Genomic DNA, 17208 nt, shown 5'->3' with positions numbered 1-17208 from the left:
ATCTTGGTCTTTAATCCATTTTATACTTTTTTTGGTTTTATTTTGGTTTTGGGACATAGCCAGCAGTGTTCAGGGCTAACTCCTGGCTCTGTGCTCAGTTCTGACTCCTGGTGGGACTGGGGTAACAAATAGGGTGCTGGCAATCAAACTTGGGTCAGCTGTGTGCAAGGCAAGTGCCTTACCCAATTTACTACTGCTTTAGTACCCTTATTCACTTTTAATTTAGTTTGTATTTGGGTTTAGGTAGTAGTCCAGCTCTTTTCTTGTTCATGTGGCTTTAAAAAAAGTTTTTGCATTTTTAAATGAGTGACATAAAAGAAATGAAGAAGGCTGGGGATGTGGCTCAATGGTAGCACTCATATCTAATATGTCTTGAGGCCCTGGGTTGGACCCCCAATATCACAATAAATGAAGAAATGTATGCAACAGAAATTATAGGTCGACACTCCTTTACAGAAAAAGTTTCCTAACTCCTGAGCTACAGTAGATGCACATAAACATTTGAACAAAGGTATCATTCATTTCAAAGGAAATGAATGAGGGAAAGGATAGACTTCAGCAAATTATACTGAATCATTAGATAACAAAACAGGGGGTGAGGGGGAATAAACTCAACCTACATTAGGAGACAATTCTCCATGGACCTCTCATGTTTCCAAACATCTGAAGAGTTAGGCACAATTGCTCTTTTGGTCCAGACTGTATTTTCAGGATGTTTGTCCCATGAAATATCAGGAGATAGTTTTTGCCTCCAGAGTAAACGGCAAGATTGTTTACTGCCCAGAAATAAAAAGATAATGTATTGCTTTGGGGGAAAGGTTGGGCGAGTTTGCTTATAGTCCTATATAAAAGATTGATATTCCCTAAGCTAAAAGTTTCTCAGTTATTATAAATCTACCATGTATATCTGTTTGTATTTTACTTACCATGTCTCTGGCATAGGTCCTGTGGGATGTGGGGGCATGAGAAACCAATGCAAACGTGAAACTTGTGCTGCTTGCTGGGCTGTGAATAATAAAGTTCTTTTTCTCTGTCATAGGGGTTGTATGGCTTTGGACAGTCTTTATTAGCTTGCAAGTAGGTTAAAACTTCATTATTTAGAGGCCAGGAGATAGTTCAGTGGTATGTGCTTGACCTGGGTTCAATACCCAGAATTACAAGGTAGGTACCCTGAGCATTGTCAGGAGCAGCCTTGGAGTTATACAGCACTGCCAGGGTGGCTGTGACATCCCTGGCATGACAGGGCCCACGCAGCATCTCATCCTTCGGCCCTTGTGTTGAACCACTAGCCTGGTATCCTAAGAATCATTGGGATTGAGCTGGGTCTCCTGAACACCACTTGGGAGTCCTTCACACCCCATATTTTCCACACTAAACAAAAATGAACTCGAAATGACTAACAGACCTAGATGTAAAACCTGAAATTATAAGGGTCACAGAAATAGTACAGCATCTGTATGATATCTGTCTTGCATGTGACCAACCCTGGTTCAGTCCCTGGCACCATATATGGTCCCCTGAGCACATATATGGTCTCTAGGAGAGACCTCTGAGCACAGAGCCAGGAGTAGCTTTGGAGTACTGGTGGGTATGGCCCCGAAGCCAAAAACAAAACCCTCAAACTATAAAACTTAGAGAATAGGAGAACATCTTGAAGTCATTGGGTTAGACAAAATTACGTAGGTAGGACCAAAATAAATGACTCAAAAGCAAAAATAAATTAGATTTTCATCAAAATGTAACCTTTACTTTCCAAAACAAATTAATTTTTCCTTTTTTTCTTTTTGTTTTTGGGCCACACCTGACAGTACTCAGGGCTTACTCCTGGCTCTGAGCTCAGGGATCACTCTTGGGGAGTTTGGGGGGAGCCATATGGGTACATGGGAGAGAACCCAGATCAGTTGCATGCAAGGCAAGTTCCCTGACTGCTGTACTATCTCTCTAGCCCCAATTCGTTTCTTGTTTGTTTGTTTGTTTGTTTGTTTAGTTTGGGGGCCACACCTGGTGGTTCTTGGATGTTGGCACTCAGAAAATCACTCACAGTATGTTTGGGGAACCATGTGATGCTGGGATACAACTGAGCCTCACACATGCTTTACTACTCTATATTCCCAGTATTGCAGGAAAACAAAACTATTATATAGGACACTCTAGTAGTAATGAATTTGTTAAAACCCCCCACACTATATGATAGCAAGAATAAAGTATAATGTAAGCTATAAGGGCTGGCGCGATAGCACAGTGGGTAAGGTGTTTGCTTTGCACGCAGCCAACATGGCCGACCCGAGTTCGATTCCTCCACCCCTCTCGGAGAGTCCGGCAAGCTACTGAGAGTATCTCGCTTGCACGGCAAAGCCTGGCAAGTTACCCGTGACGTATTCGATATGCCAAAAGCAGTAACAAGTCTCAGAATTTGTTGTGAGATGTTACTGGTGCCCACTCAAGCAAATCGATTTACAACGGGAGGATGGTAAGCTATAAACTTTGAATGAAATGATGGGTCCGTATAACACTTGCAGCACTATAATGCAATACATTGATGTTGGGAGTGCTGTAGTGGGTGTTGTAGGAGGTTCAACCCAGGGCCTCAAGCCATATAAGATATGAGTGCTACCATTAAGTCACATCCCCATCCCAGGAGAAGGGAATTAAAGACGTTATATATTTTTCTCAATTTTGCTATAAACCTTAAAGTTGCTCTTAAAAATAAAATAATTTTTAAAAGGAGAAAGGGATATGAATCGACAGTTTCTTTAAGAAGGTATAAAAGCTCCCAAAAAAGTTTGTTCAATGTCATCTGTCATTAAACATAAAACAAGACCACACAGTATGCTACTTTGTACCACTAGAATGACTATAATAAAAAAAGGGAAAAATAAAGTGTTGGCAAGGATATAGAGAATTAGAGAAAGGATACATTGCTGGAGGGAGGGTAGAAAGGTGCAGATATTTGAAAACATTCTCTCTGTTCCTTAAAAAGGTTAACATGGACAGGGAAATAGCAGAAAGGGCTTAATCCCCAGCACTACAGCATCCCTTAAACATCACAGGGAGTGGCTCCCAAATACCACCAGGTGTGGCAAACAAACAAACAAACAAACAAACCCAACTGTTAAAGACCCAGTAATTCATTATATATCCAAGAAAATGGAAAGCATATGTACATGAATGCTTAAAGCAGCATTATTCACAGCAACCGGATAGGACCTGGGTTCAATACCCAGAATTACAAGGTAGGTATAAATAAAGGAATAAATAAAGTACTTAACATCTGATGTATTTATAAACACAACGTGGTAGATTCATAATATGAAATATTATGAAAAGAAAATTCATAAAAAGGAAAGACATATTGACATGTGCTAGAATGTAGATGAATCTTGGAGACAGTACATAAATGAAAGATCTAATTTTAAAAAGATTTTGTGCTGGACAGATAGTACAGGGTTTAAAGTACTGCCTTGCAGCTGATCTGGTTTAATCTCCTGAGACTATCTATATACCCCAACCATTGCCAGAAGTGAATCCTGAGTCAAAGCACAGCCAAGAGTGGTCTAAAAATCAAAAAGAAGGGAATAAAATAGAACCCAAACATTTTATGATTCCATATATGTAAATATCCAGATAAGAAATCCACAGAGACAGAATGTAGGTTAGTTGCCACTGGTTGGCAGGACTTAGGAGCAATTGCTAATGAGTATGGTGTTTCTTTTGGAAATTATGAAAATGTTCTATAATGGTTGGGGATGTGGTCAGTGGCAGAGCATATTCCTTGCATGTGTGAAGCCCTGTTTTTGATCTACCCCACTACACACACACACACACACACACACACACTTATATTTATTCTGTGTTGATTGTTTCAAATCTGTGAATACACTAAAACCATTAAATTGGGTCCAGATTGTGTCTTGGTAGTAGAAAATTTGTCTTGTATGTGTGAAGCCCTGGGTTCCTGGCAATGAATGGTTCCCTGAGCATCTAGAATTAGTGCTTGTTTCCTATCCCCCCCCGCCCCCCATTGCATAATCAAGCGTGGTCCCCAAACAAAATAAACCATTAAGTTATATACTTTGGATTGGTGAAATTATGGGATTTTGATTATACTGCAATAAAGGTCCTTTATGAGGAGCCATAGGACAGCAGTTAGGACACCTGCCTTGCACACAGCTGATCCAGGTTTGATCTTCAGCACCCCATATGGTCCCACAAACTCCACTAGGAATGAACACAGAGAGAGCAATAAGCCCTGAGTATTGCCGACCAAAAAATCATTTAAGAAAGATGAGGTCTAAATAAATACATTCTTTAAGAAACTTAGAATCCTAAAACTGAGCAGTAACCAAACTTGCTTCGGAATGTTATAAAATTCTAATACAGCAGGTAGGGTGTTTGCCTTGCACTTGGGCGACTTGGCCAACCCAGGTTTGATTCCTCCACCCCTCTTAGACAGCCTGGCAAGCTACCGAGAGTATCTCAGAGTATCTCGCCCACATGACAAAGCCTGGCAAGCTACTCGTGACATATTTGATATGCCAAATACAGTAACATCCAGTCTCACAATGGAGAAGTTACTGGTGCCCACTCAAGCAAATCGATGAACAACAGGACAGCTAACAGTGCTAACTAATATTTTTATAGTATTTTGCATTTTGAATGTATAGTGCTAACAATTTAATAATATAAAAAAAAGAGTACTGGCCAGAGAGATAGTACAGTGGGAAGGGCACTTGCCTTACAGGCAGCTGACCCAGGTTCATCCCCAGCAACCAATATGGTTCCCTGAGTATGCCAGGAGTGATACCTGAGTGCAGAGCCAGGAGTAATCCTTGGCCCCAAAACAAAAACCCCCATAATTTTAAAAAATGACCTATTTGTGATTTTTTTTTTTTTGGAACAATCTGCGTGCTTGCCTAAATGTTTGGTTAGCTTTAGAAGGAATCAGAATTACCAGGTCACTTGCCTTCCCCCTCCCCCCCATCTGATGCCAGGGATCAAAACTAGGTCCCGGGCAAGCAAGACAGGTGCTTTACTGTTGAGCCACATCCTGGCTCTACCAGGAATCTTAACTCTGAACATCCTGTCATGGGAATCTGGTTTTAACAAGTCCTTTAGGAGTTGTGACTTACACTTCATTTTGGAAGGCCTACCTCTGGACACCTATTCTGATTGCTGTGGAGAAAATGAGGACATCTTGGGTTTGGAAGTCTTGTTCACATTCTCCCTACTTGGCAGAGAGTGGTATGCCTCCAATCAGTGTTAACGGTACATCATTGAACCCGGTGCTGGATCTGCAGGTGCAGTTGACTCCTTGGATTGCCTGGTATTTCAGTCTGTACAAGGTCACGCTGCTTGTTTAAGAGCAGTGATAGGAGCAGAAGACAGCATATGTGTGGATTCTGATCCTGGGCCTTATGACACTAGACCTGGGAGAGCCTGGCTGCTAAACTTAATTCTGTACCCCAACCCCACTTCCGATGGGGGTTGACAGGGAGGCCTAGTGGGACAATAATTTTCAAAGCTGATGCCCAAGAGTTTTCTCAGCTACTGCACTTGCCTGCTTCCAGGGACAGGAAATACTATTTAGAAGGAAGCGCTCTAATTTCACAGTAGGTGTACCGCCCCACCTCATAATAGAGAGCAGGGTGACACCCCTTAAATAACATCCTTTGGCCACCTGCTCATCTTCTCTAGACACATTCAATTCTGACCCCTTCCAACGTTATTTTGGAAACAGGATCACTGGTCTGGTGAAAACCCTTCAGTGGGTCCCCACCCTGACGCCAGAGGCCTGGTGCACCCGTATCTCCTTCCCCGTCCTTGCCCCTCCCTGTCCCAGCGTCCTGCCCGCTGTAACGTCTCTCTGGACCCCCTAGAGAATCCTTTTGCCTAAGCCAGACTCTCCTGCCTCAGCCTCCGCGTCTGCTGTTGGTTCACTCTTGCTCCCCCTCGGCAACCCGGCTTCCTCTGCCCGGTGGCCCGAGCGCGGCTCGCGTCCCTTGCTCCTTCCCATCCCCACCAGTCGGGGTTCCTGCGCGTTTCAGTGTGTCCGCGTCAAACCTTTTGCACCTGAGAGACGCTCTCACGAACGTCCGCCCGCCCTGCGGCGGCCCCGGGCGGCTGACAGGGAAGTTCGCGAGCGGGCTTCGGGGCGCGCCGAGCCCCGGGGACGTGGGAGAGCGGAGCCCGACCCGGGCCGGGTGCAGGGGGTGGGGGGGAGGCGCGGGTGTCGGGGTCGCTCAGACAGACCCCGGGCTCCGCGCCACGAACGTCTTCGGAGGTGTGAGGGAAAGGGGCGAGGCGGCGTGAGGGGAAGCCCCTGGGCAGAGGACACATCTCCAGCTGCCGACAGAGCCGAGGCCACCGACTCTGAGTTTAGGGGGTGGGAGGGGTCTCAGGTTCTCGGCTTCCCGCCCTGCAGCCTGGGAATAGACCCAACTCACGTCAGGCACCGCAGGCTGCGGAGATCTGAGGGGCTCGGGACCAGGCCGCCGCGCCCGGCGAGGGCGCTCCAAGTCGGTCCTCCAGAGCAGTCGCGCGCCACCGGGGCCGCTCTAGCAGCCCGAGGGGGGAGGCGGCGGGGAGTGGAGTTGGGGGGCGGGGGGAAGGGAAACGCAGTGCGTGTCGGGAAAGCGGCGGGCGGGCCCGGGCCCTCGGCGACGGAGGACGCCATGGTGGGTGGCGAGGCGGCCGCCGCCGTGGAGGAGCTGGTTTCGGGGGTGCGGCAGGCCACTGACTTCGCGGAGCAGTTCCGCTCCTACTCGGAGAGCGAGAAGCATTGGAAAGCCCGCATGGAATTCATCCTGCGCCACCTTGCCGACTACCGCGATCCTCCCGACGGCGGCGGCCGCCTGGACCAGCTGCTGTCCCTCTCCATGGTCTGGGCCAATCACCTCTTCCTGGGTTGCAGGTGCGCACCCTCGCCGGCTGGCTGACCCTGTCCCCTGCGGTGTGGGCCCCGTAGCCCTCTGCCAGGCTGTCCCCTGCCCAGGCCAGGCCGGGCCTGTGGGCTGCTTTTCGCGCCAGCCGGCCCGTTGCAGAGATTTTTTTTTTTTCGCCCCCAACTTCTCGAGTCTCTGGTTCCTCTTTTGGACCATGGGTTGTCTTGATGATTACAATATAAAAGGCATCAAAAGCACTTAGCACAGGCTGCCATCTCTCAGGAGCTCATTATTAGGTGGGCGCTAAAGTTGCCTTTGCTGTTTGTATGTTATGCTTAGCGCAAACATCACCTTTGCAGAGTGCGTTTTAAATCCATTAGCACCTTTCACCCACTAGATAAACGTGCAGAGGAGACCGAGAACCTCAATTTACATGTGAAGAAGCTGAAGGTAGCGAAGGGGTATACCTAGAGCCTGGCCAAGTTGGTGGATTTTGTCACTTGGGGGCGAATGCAATCATGGTTGTTGCTTTTTTTTTTTATTTTGTCTTTTTTTTTGGGGGGGGGGACACAACCTTGTGCTCAGGGACCACTCCCGGTGGGGATTGGGGGAACCATAGGTGTTGCTGGGGATTTGAACAGGAAACTGCCACGTGCAAGCCAAGCACCTGTACTCTCTCCCCTAGTCCATATTTTTCCCCCTCACTCCTCAGTCTGCTTGGATACCAACCAAGCAAGAGTCAGTCTTGCTGTTCTGTTAATCCTTGTAAACAACAAGAGTTCCTTGAGGATCTGTCTTTGAAGTGCTTGATAAGGCACCTTTTTCACCTCACCTTGAAGTTGTGCCAAATCTTTAGCTCCCCCATTATTTCTACGTTTCCTTAAATTGTGTTAGGATTAGATCATGTTCGTTTTAGCTGCCTGACTCCTCCAGTCCTCAAGCACTTGCTTTTCTGCTCAGATCCTTGGGGAGGTAGTACTAGATCTACCCATCCTATTTCTCTGCCGAGGAAATCCTGATTATTCAAGATTAGACAAAAGTTAGAAAATGTGACAAATAAAATAATGGTTTCTTTATAGGACCAACATCCCAATTTGAAAAATAAAATTTGGCCTCATACCATAGCTACACATGCCAAATGTATGGTGCTTCCATCTTTGTAAATCTTTTTTTTTTTTTAAATCTTGAAACACCAGCTCTATTGGCATTCCTAGAGCCATTTTGTAGCTACAAGGTAGAAAAACTGTTTCCAAATCTGCTGCTGAGTATATGTATGGGTTTCCCTTAGTATCAAAGCAGTCCTTTGAGAGTTGGGTTTATAGTCCTCCCTGCAATTTATTATTCCACAGTGACAAGCAGTTCTTCCAAGATTTTTTTTTCTCCCTACTTTTTATTGTGCAGTTACAACAAAGACCTTTTAGACAAGGTGATGGAGATGGGTGATGGGATTGAAGTGGAAGACCTGCCACAGTTTACTACCCGGAGTGAATTAATGAAAAAGGTAAATAGGATTTTCAAGTGCATTTGAAACAGTATAGATCATTGTTCTTCCATCTTTGTACCCCTGCACACTGACATCTAAGGGGACCATATGCAGTGTCAGAGATGAACCTGGGATCAGTAGTCTGGAGGTAGGGACCTTAGCCCCTGCATTCTCTCTGACCCTGGAGTATTTTTGACACTGTCTTTAGATTGTGTGAACCTCCAGAGAGGAGCCCTCAGAGGTTAGCATGGCATTCCTGAAACCGGCGCTGCCATCATGTTCATTATTAGCACATAGATCCTAGGAGAAGCCTGTAGGGAGCCTGCACTGCTACGACATCCTTGGATTACATATATGTTTTGATTTCCTACAAATGAAACATGTTTTCTTGTTAATGATACTTTAATTCATTTTAGTTTTGGGTTTTGGGCCACACCCAGCCTGTGCTCAGGGCTTACTCCCCGCTCTGTGCTCAGAGATCACTTCTGGCAGGACTTGTGGGATCATGGGTTGCTGGGGATGCCAGGAACTATATGGGATGCTTGGTCAGCTGTTTGCAAGGAACACACCCTACCTGCTGTACTATTGCTCTGGCCTGCTTTATTTATATTTATTTATGGCTTGGGGCCACATCCAGCAGTGTCAGAGATGGCTGAATGCTCAAAGATAATTACAGGAAGAGTTTGGGGGACCATATATGGCGCCAAGAATTGAACCCGGGTCAGTCACATGCAAGACAAATTCCTTAAACCCACTGTATTATCTCTTTGGCTGCAATTGACAATGCTTTAGACAGTTAATACCACTTAAACTCCTATTGATCCTGAAAAGCAAGATACAGGGTAGCTAAAAGTTTTGTCAGTCAAAACTCTTTAGATTGACCCATCCTGTGAATGAGTCGTGATTTGTGGGCTATGCTTGTGTTTTGAAGGTCAGTCTCAGCACCCACTGGAAACTGTCTTGGGAATTTTGCTGCAAGTCTTTAGTCTCTTGCCTGAAGTTTTTGCATGTGATAGAGGTGGAGGCAGGCAACCATTTGCTAACGTTGCCAGCCCAAAGACAAAACACCCTTGACATGGATCTTATACCTGAAAACGTCTGTTGTAGTTTTGCCCAGAATTGATCTGTAGCTCTAAAATTAGAGCTCAGTTAAGTTTTAAAGTTAGCAAGTAAGTGGAAATAAATCGCCTGGCATTGCTGGGATTTTGAGACTAGACAGTAAAGATGACTTAAGGATTTATGCTCTTAAGGTTATAAAAATACTTTTTGGTTGTGCTGCAGTTTTGAGACAAGTACATCTCTGGGTCTGTCTTTTTGTCTAAGTGATGAGTGGTCTTTGACAGGTGGGATTTGTTAAGTAGTTGCTGTGCGTATACAGTTTTTCTTTTGAAAAAATGAGGACAATCATAGTTATCTCAGCCATCCTTGGGTACCTGTGGACAGCTTTTCTGGTTTACCAGCTTGCCCGTTAATGAACAATAATTAACAAAGAACAGCAGCTCACTCAAGGGTGTCATTACTATGACTGCCAGTTAATATTTCCAGTGCATTATCTTATGAAAAAAGAAGTGATTGACGAGGAAGCGCTCATCACTATTGATTCAAAGAAAGAAGTTGTCAACTTAATTACTTGGCCTATTTTTCCTGAGAACATTTTTTATCAAAGAGGGAAAGTGGCAGTATGGAAAGTGACTCTAGATGAAACATGAAAGAAAAATTAGAAAAACAAGTATGTGTGTTTTTCAAGAGGATCTTTCCTTGTGCATTATATTGGGTTGTTAATTTATTTTAGAATGAAAAGTAGAAGAGAGAAACTCTTCAGCCGGAAAGGAACTTAGTATAGGAGTACTAAGTTATTATATCCAGTTATAACAAACCCTAAGGTAATGATGCGAAGAGCTACGGTTCTAAGATGACAATTGTTGGTATTAAGAAAAACAATCTGGGACCGGTACAATAGGTCAGCAGGGAGGGCATTGGCTTTGCACGCTGTGATTCTGGGTTCATTCCTCAGCATCCCATTGGTCCCCTGAGCACTGTCAGGAGTAAACCCTGAGCACTGCCAGGTGTGGCCCCCAAACTAATAATAATAATAATAATAATAATAATAATAATGTAATAGAGCTTGATTTAAGGGAAAAAAGAAAAAAAAACAGCCTATGGGACCAGATCAATAGTACAGTAGGTAGGGTGATTGCCTTGCATGTGACCGACCAAGTTTGATCGAATAGGGCCCAAAAACAAAAACAAAAAAAAAAAAAGAAAGAAAGAAAGAAAAGAAAAACCAGGGGGCTGGAGAGAGAGAGTACAGCAGGTAGGACATTCCCCTGCACGTGACATACTCGGGTTTGATCGCCAGTACCCACATAGTCCCGAGCCCTGCCAGGAGTGATCCTGAATGTAGAACCAGGAGGAAGTCCTGAGTACCATCAGGTGTGACCCAAAAACAAAAAGGGAAAAAAACAGCCTAGGGGTCCCAAGTAGATATTTCAGGGGGTAAGATGCTTGCCTTGCCTGTGGCATATGTTCCTCCAGGTGCTGCCAGGAGTATCCCCGAACACTGCTAGGACTCCAAACCCTCCCCTTCTCCAACAATAACAAAACCCAGTGTGCTGGGGCTGCAGCAGTAGATGTGGATAGTCCTAGATTCAGTCTGTGTCATGGCATTACACATGGATTCCCCACCCCAAACTGCTGTTGGGTGTGGCCCTCGTGGGCCCCCAAGCACTATCTGATTTTCCCCGCTTCCCCAACCAAAGATTAAAAAAAAAAAAAACACCACCAAAGTCTGTCAGGTAAGATTTTGTGTTGTTTCCCTAGATGACACTTGCACTACCTGTCTTTTCCTCTCTATTCATGAGAAATCGAAGCCCGAACAGCTGTGTTCTACTTCATGGTGCAGCGTTGCCTCATGCCCCAGGTGGGAGCTTCACTTGCCCACCCTGTGAAAGAGCATCTTTTCAGGCAGTCTGCACAGTTAGCAGCTATTGTGCTGCTGTCAATCTTGTCTCTCATCCTGGAAGTTGGAGAGATGGCTTAGGAGACTCTCATTCTCTTTGAATTAAACCTAACCAGGTTTTCCCCACGACATACTTTTGACTTTGGGGGAACCATGTGGTTCCTGGGATTTAATCTAAAGTTTCTGCATGCAAAGCGTGTACTCCAGACCTCTGAGCGTCATGGACTTCTTGGCCATGAACTTCTTGGCTTCATTTTATTTTGTGGTGTGGGGGATTAAACCCAGGGCTTCGTACATATGGGATACATGCGCTACCACTGAGTCACATCCCCACCCAGTGAGAGAGATTTCTTTTTGTGGTGGGGGTGGGTAGTGGATTACATGCGCCAGTGCTGGTGGGGCTACTTTTGGTCATACTCAGAGGACTGTGTGGTGCTGTGGATCCAACCCAGGAACTCACAGGCAAGGCATACTATCTAGCCTGTTGAGCCATCTCGATGGCCAGAGATAAACTTATTATATTTTGCTTTTGCTGAAGAATCTTGTGTTTTTTTTTTTCTCAGAAAGATAATGACAGGCTTAGCTAGGAAATAGGTCACACCTTGAAGACACTGATTACTAAAAAGACTCAGATTGATTCACTCGAACTGCTAAATGTTAAGGAAATCCATTCAAATACAAGGTGACAGCCAAAATGATTTCTTCACACCCTGCTTAAAAGTTGTCTAAAGCCCAGTTTAAATTTACCAAAGGTGCTAGAGAGTACTCAGATGGAATATATCCACTTCAATTCTCCACTATTTGAAGACATGCATTTACAGTTTCTAATAGTGTGAACGCCAGAAATATCTAACCTTCACATCTCCTAAATATTCTGACTCAATGTGAAATGTTGTGAATTACTACCTGGACTCAGCTGTTTATTTTTTTTAACTTAGAACAATATGTTTGTGTGATTCTGGTTTTAGAACTCTTTTTTTGAAGAGCAAAATACCAGGACAAAAAGTTAAATTTTAAGTATTCTGTTATCACTTAAAGTTTATAGAGCACAGGTGACAAGACAAAACAAAAACCAGAAAACAATTGCCTGGCTTCCCAGTTGATAGTATGGTCATTGTTTTTGCTGAAATGTCTATACCTAGTAAGATAATAGTAATTTCTGGGTCTATTTACCATCTAGGTAGTATATAAATATTGTATCGTTGTTGAAACCTCAGAAAACCTATGAAACATAACTACATGGCTATATAATCTTTTATTTTTTTCCTAGCATCATAGCTAAGGCAGAAGATTCTTCACATTCCCGTCATCAGCTTGAGGCTTTCAGAGGAGGCTGGGATGAATGTGACATTGACCACTGCTGCTCTCTTCATAGTCCTGCTTGTTACCAGCATGCAGGAAAGGGCAATTGGAATGAAAAGGAGTCTTGCTTAAATAAGCATCTTGAAAGTTCTCATTCTTTCAGTACCTATTATTAAGCAAGTATGCATGGATATTTATTTATAAATCATGCCTTCAGTTTTCATGTTAAACTTTGTGTTATAAAATGTCCCTTTATTTTTAATAATGGCAGGTAATGAATTTTATAATTTTGCTTTTTCAACAACATACCTAAAGAGTGATTCTGTTTCATGGTCTTTTTTTTCCCCACCCTCAAAGGTAACCCAGAACCCTTATTGTGTTTGATGTATATACCATCCATAGAGATATGAAATTTTTGTTTTCTGGGCCATCCCCACTGCACTCAGGGCTTATTCTTGGCTCTCCACTCTGGGATCAGTCCTGGTAGGGCTTGGGGCCATATGGTGTGCTGGGGACTGAACCCTGGTCAGCCATGTACAAGGCAAGTGCTCGACCCACTGTCCTTGCTCTCCAGCCCCAACTATCCTTAGATGTTGCTGATATATCTGTTTAAATTTTTTGTGGGGGAGAAGGGAATTTGGCCACATCCAATGGCTCTTGCTCCTCAGACCATCATGTTTGGTGCTAGGAATCACACTGGGGTCAGCGGCGTGCATGGCCTAAACTTGTGTGCTGTCTTTCTGGCCCAACCTCATGTTTATGTGTGATGCGTTGCTTGGACAACTGGTGGTACTCGGGCTGTTCTTGGCTCTGTGCTTAGGTGTGCTCCCTGATGGTGCTCAGGGGACTATATGTGGAGCCAGAGATTTGCATGAGGCTCTGCTGCATGCGCGGTAGGCACCTAAACCTCTGCTACCTCAACTCTTAGCTGAGTGAGAAACAAATAGTAATCCTCAGGTATCAGCTCAGCTCAGAGGAAGATGCAGCCCAACCAGAAAAAAGTGTCTTACCTTATTTTAAAATTGACAGAGTTGGTCTAGTTAGCCAGTTGATTTGTCAGTCCTTTAGGTTTCCCTGACTACTAAGTGAAACCCACCCTTGTAATGAGCCTGAGGTGCTTGTGTGTGGCGATAAGGACCGAGGAACTTAGAGCTTCATACATGCAAGGCATGTACTCCACCACTGAATCATGTACCCAGACAGCCTTTGGTTTTCTAGACTTTTTTATTACCTTACAAATAGCCCCTCAGGACATGCCTGTTTATTGCTATTTCTTTGGCTGTGTTTCATACCTACCAGTTAGTACTTATTCTGAGGCATAAATACTGAGAGACTTCTTTGGGGGGCAGCATTGTAAGTCCCTCACAGTAGGATTCACTCATTGTGTTTGGTAACAGGGCTGATGGCAGTTGGTTCACAGATAATTGAATCATTGGAAAAAGTGTGGGAGAGTGAGAAGGCTGTGGGAACACAATGTCCTGAAGCAAGGACGTGGGAAGGCAGCCATGGCAGCGCACCTTGGGCGGGCCACAGCTCTGCATCTTGCCATTAATTAGGAGCAACCCCTAACCTGGACCAAGCAAAGCCAGCACCTCTGACCTAGAACCAGGAACAAGCTACTTTTCCTTCTCTACCTTCCCTGGTAAGTGGAAGATGTAGAAATCCCTACAAGAGCTATGGCAAAGATTAAGCTGTTTGGAGGGTCAAGCACAGCTCAGTAACCCTCAGCCTCCTCCTCAAAACATAGCTTAGTCTTTCTCTTAATTTATCTGCTCAAATCTGAGGTTTAAAAAGCCAAATTTGCAAAATGGAAAAAAAATCTTTCACTTAATGCATTTAATTCTCATAGTTTTCTCGTCATGGGTTCAGTTTTATCTGTAACATGTAATACCTTAGGAGACACAATGCAGTGCGTGCACTCCGAAATTCCATTCCCTTTCCCCTGGTTGGCCACAGAAGTCCTAAATTTACTATCAGTGTGGCCAGCAGCACCTCAGAGCTCTGACAGCATTCTCTTGCTCAAAAAGAATAGGAAGCCTCAAGTCCCTAAATGGATAGACGGTGAAGTCAGGCAAGAAAGAGCTTTTTACAAGCACTGTTTGCCCATGTGCTGCTCCTACAAGGTGTCTGTGTTCTGGGCAACACTATGGGCCAAGTGACCAGGACCCCTGGGGGATATCAGAAAAAACATCATGTCCAGCTTATTTCAGTAGATGTTCCAAGATGTGGCCTCCCCTCTAAAGGAGGGAGTAAAAAATGGGACATTTCAGGGACAGCTGGTATCACCGGACAGGTGGCAGTTGTCCAAAAACACTAGAGCAAATAGTACTGGGTTAATAAGTTGTCTTATTTATAAAGAAAAAAAAAATACCTGGACAGACTAATAGCACAGTGGACAGGGCACTTGCCTTGTACATGCGAACCTGGGTTTGATCCCCCAACATCCCATATGGTCCCCCGAGTAGCTCTAGGAGTGATTCTTGTTGCAAAGCCAAGAGTAACCCTTCAACATTACTTGGTGTGCACCCCCCCCCAAAAAGAAAAAAAATATACCCCAACAAAGGTATGCCAGAAAAGCCACATCCACTGATCAAAGCAAGCTTAAATTGTGGACTCACCTTTCCTCACCTCTTCTCCCAAATCTTTTTTTTTTTTTTTTGCTTTTTGGGTCACAACCCGGTGATGCTCAGCAGTTAGTCCTGTTTCTGTACTCGCTCCGGCCCCATCCTTCACTTTTTGAGTACCTCTAGTTTATCAAAATAATTTTTTTCTGGGGATCAGAGCAGTAGAACAGCAGGTATGGTCTTCGCCTTGCACATACCTGTCTTGTGTTTGATCCCTGGCACCCCACAGGGCCCACTGAGCCTGCCAGGAGTGAGCCCATAGCACAGAGGAATGCTCTGAGCATACTGGATGTGTTCCCAGAACAAAAAATCTTAAAGAAGTAGAAGAGTGTGGGGCTGGAGCAATAGCACAGCGGGTAGGCCATTTGCCTTGCACAAGGCCGACCCGGGTTCAATTCCCAGCATTCCGTATGGTCCCCCGAGCACTGCCAGGAGTTAATTCCTGAGTGTATGAACCAGGAGTAACCCCTGTGCATCGGTGGGTGTGATCCAAAAAGCAAAAAAAATAAAATAAAATAAAAGTAGAAGACTCTTTTGCATGAGCTCTTCACTGGGGATGGAGGAAGCCTTGTAGCTTTGCCCATTCAATTCAGCAGAGGGAATGTGCAGGTGGGGTCAGAATACCTCACGGGAACAGGTCTTCTGGCTACCAAGTAGAAGATACACACTCATGCTTCTTTAGATGGAACATTCTAGACCTGGGCAGTCAAAGCTTTTTAACCGATTGTACTGTCAGGCAGGGAATCCTCATTAGAACACACCCCAGATTCTTCAGTCCAGGAAAATGAGGCTAATGAGTCAGCTAGATGAATGTGGCCCTCCAACCCCATTGTCCTGGGAATAGTTCCAGAGATCTTGATTTAGTGAAGGGACTAAAGTCACCCCAAGAAGTGACTTGCAGGGCCAGGGTGATAGACAGTACAGTAAAGTAAAGTAAGTAAAGGCCCTCCCGTTGATCATCGATTTGCTTGAGCGGGCCCAGTAACGTCTCCATTGGAGACTTTGTTGTTACTGTGTCTGGCATATCGAATACTCTCGGTAGCTTGCCAGGCTCTCCGAGAGGGGCGGAGGAATCGAACTCGGGTCGTCCATGTTGGCTGCGTGCAAGGCAGACGCCCTACCCGCTGTGCAGGGCATTTATGCCTTTTATGTGGCCGACCTGGGTTCGATCCTCGGCATCCTATATGGCCCCCAAACCATCACCAGGAGTAATTCCTGAGTGCTGAGCCAGGAGTAACCCGAGTATCGCCTGGGTGTTGACTCAAAAAAAAAAAGGAAGTCACTTGCTGTGAAGACAATGAAATGAGGTACTCCACATCATCATTTACACACTCAATCTCCCCCCTAGGCTAGGCTCTCTTCTGCACACTCTGAGGGCAGACTTTTGGTTCAAGTTGTATAGTAGGGCCTAGCTAAACAGTGGCAACTCCTTGGTTTCCAGATATGTTGACCAAGTGCAAGGAGGCGGGCATGGAACGCAGTACCAATGACATGCTGGGCTGCTCTGGAGAAAGGACTGAAGCAATATTTCCAGGACAGGAGACGCAGGAGAGCCTTGCTTGGCTCAGCCCTGTAGTCCTCTGCTCCACAATGAAAGCCTTGGACAGCTTGTGAGCTCGCTGCATGGCGGCAGGCCTGTTACAAAGTTCAGACTCATCACCTACCAGCTGTAATTGTGAGCCTATCTGACTGCCAACCGTTTGGGTTTGTTCGATCATCTCCAGTTCCTCCTTTCTCTTTTTTTTTGCAGCTTTCTCAGGTGGTAAGACAATGACTCCTGTTTCCCCCGTTCCCACCACCACCCATGACCTGTTTACCAAATTTCATTTTATCTCTCTCCCTCTCCAAATCCCAAAAAGCTGCTAATACTGGCCCTAGAGGATTTGGAGCTGGGACCCTGCTGTACTAGCCTCCTGCTGGGTCCGTGTCTTTACAGCCACAAGCTGTTTGGCTCCAAGC

The 17208-nt window shown here is 45.1% G+C and overlaps 1 protein-coding gene across 2 annotated transcripts; it reads left to right on the top strand.

The window, feature by feature from the left end:
- The first annotated feature begins 6609 nt into the window (after positions 1-6609).
- Positions 6610-12945, top strand: CDKN2AIPNL (CDKN2A interacting protein N-terminal like). 2 transcript variants are annotated; one of them, XM_056124577.1, is made up of 3 exons: positions 6616-6910; positions 8283-8382; positions 12594-12758. In XM_056124577.1, exons 1-3 carry the CDS (start codon positions 6672-6674, stop codon positions 12603-12605), a joined length of 351 nt encoding a protein of 116 aa, XP_055980552.1. In that variant the 5' UTR covers positions 6616-6671; the 3' UTR covers positions 12606-12758. The 2 variants fall into 2 exon arrangements, with proteins under 2 accessions (XP_055980551.1, XP_055980552.1); XM_056124576.1 differs by lacking the exon at positions 8283-8382 and having other exon boundaries at positions 6610-6910; positions 12594-12945.
- Positions 12946-17208: the final 4263 nt, after the last annotated feature.

The sequence above is a fragment of the Sorex fumeus genome, unplaced genomic scaffold, assembly GCF_029834395.1.
Source record: "Sorex fumeus unplaced genomic scaffold, SorFum_2.1 ptg000051l, whole genome shotgun sequence".
Lineage (NCBI taxonomy): Eukaryota > Metazoa > Chordata > Mammalia > Eulipotyphla > Soricidae > Sorex > Sorex fumeus.
The sequence above is the reverse complement of the archived record's forward strand: the minus strand, read 5'-3'. Positions and strand labels throughout refer to the sequence as shown.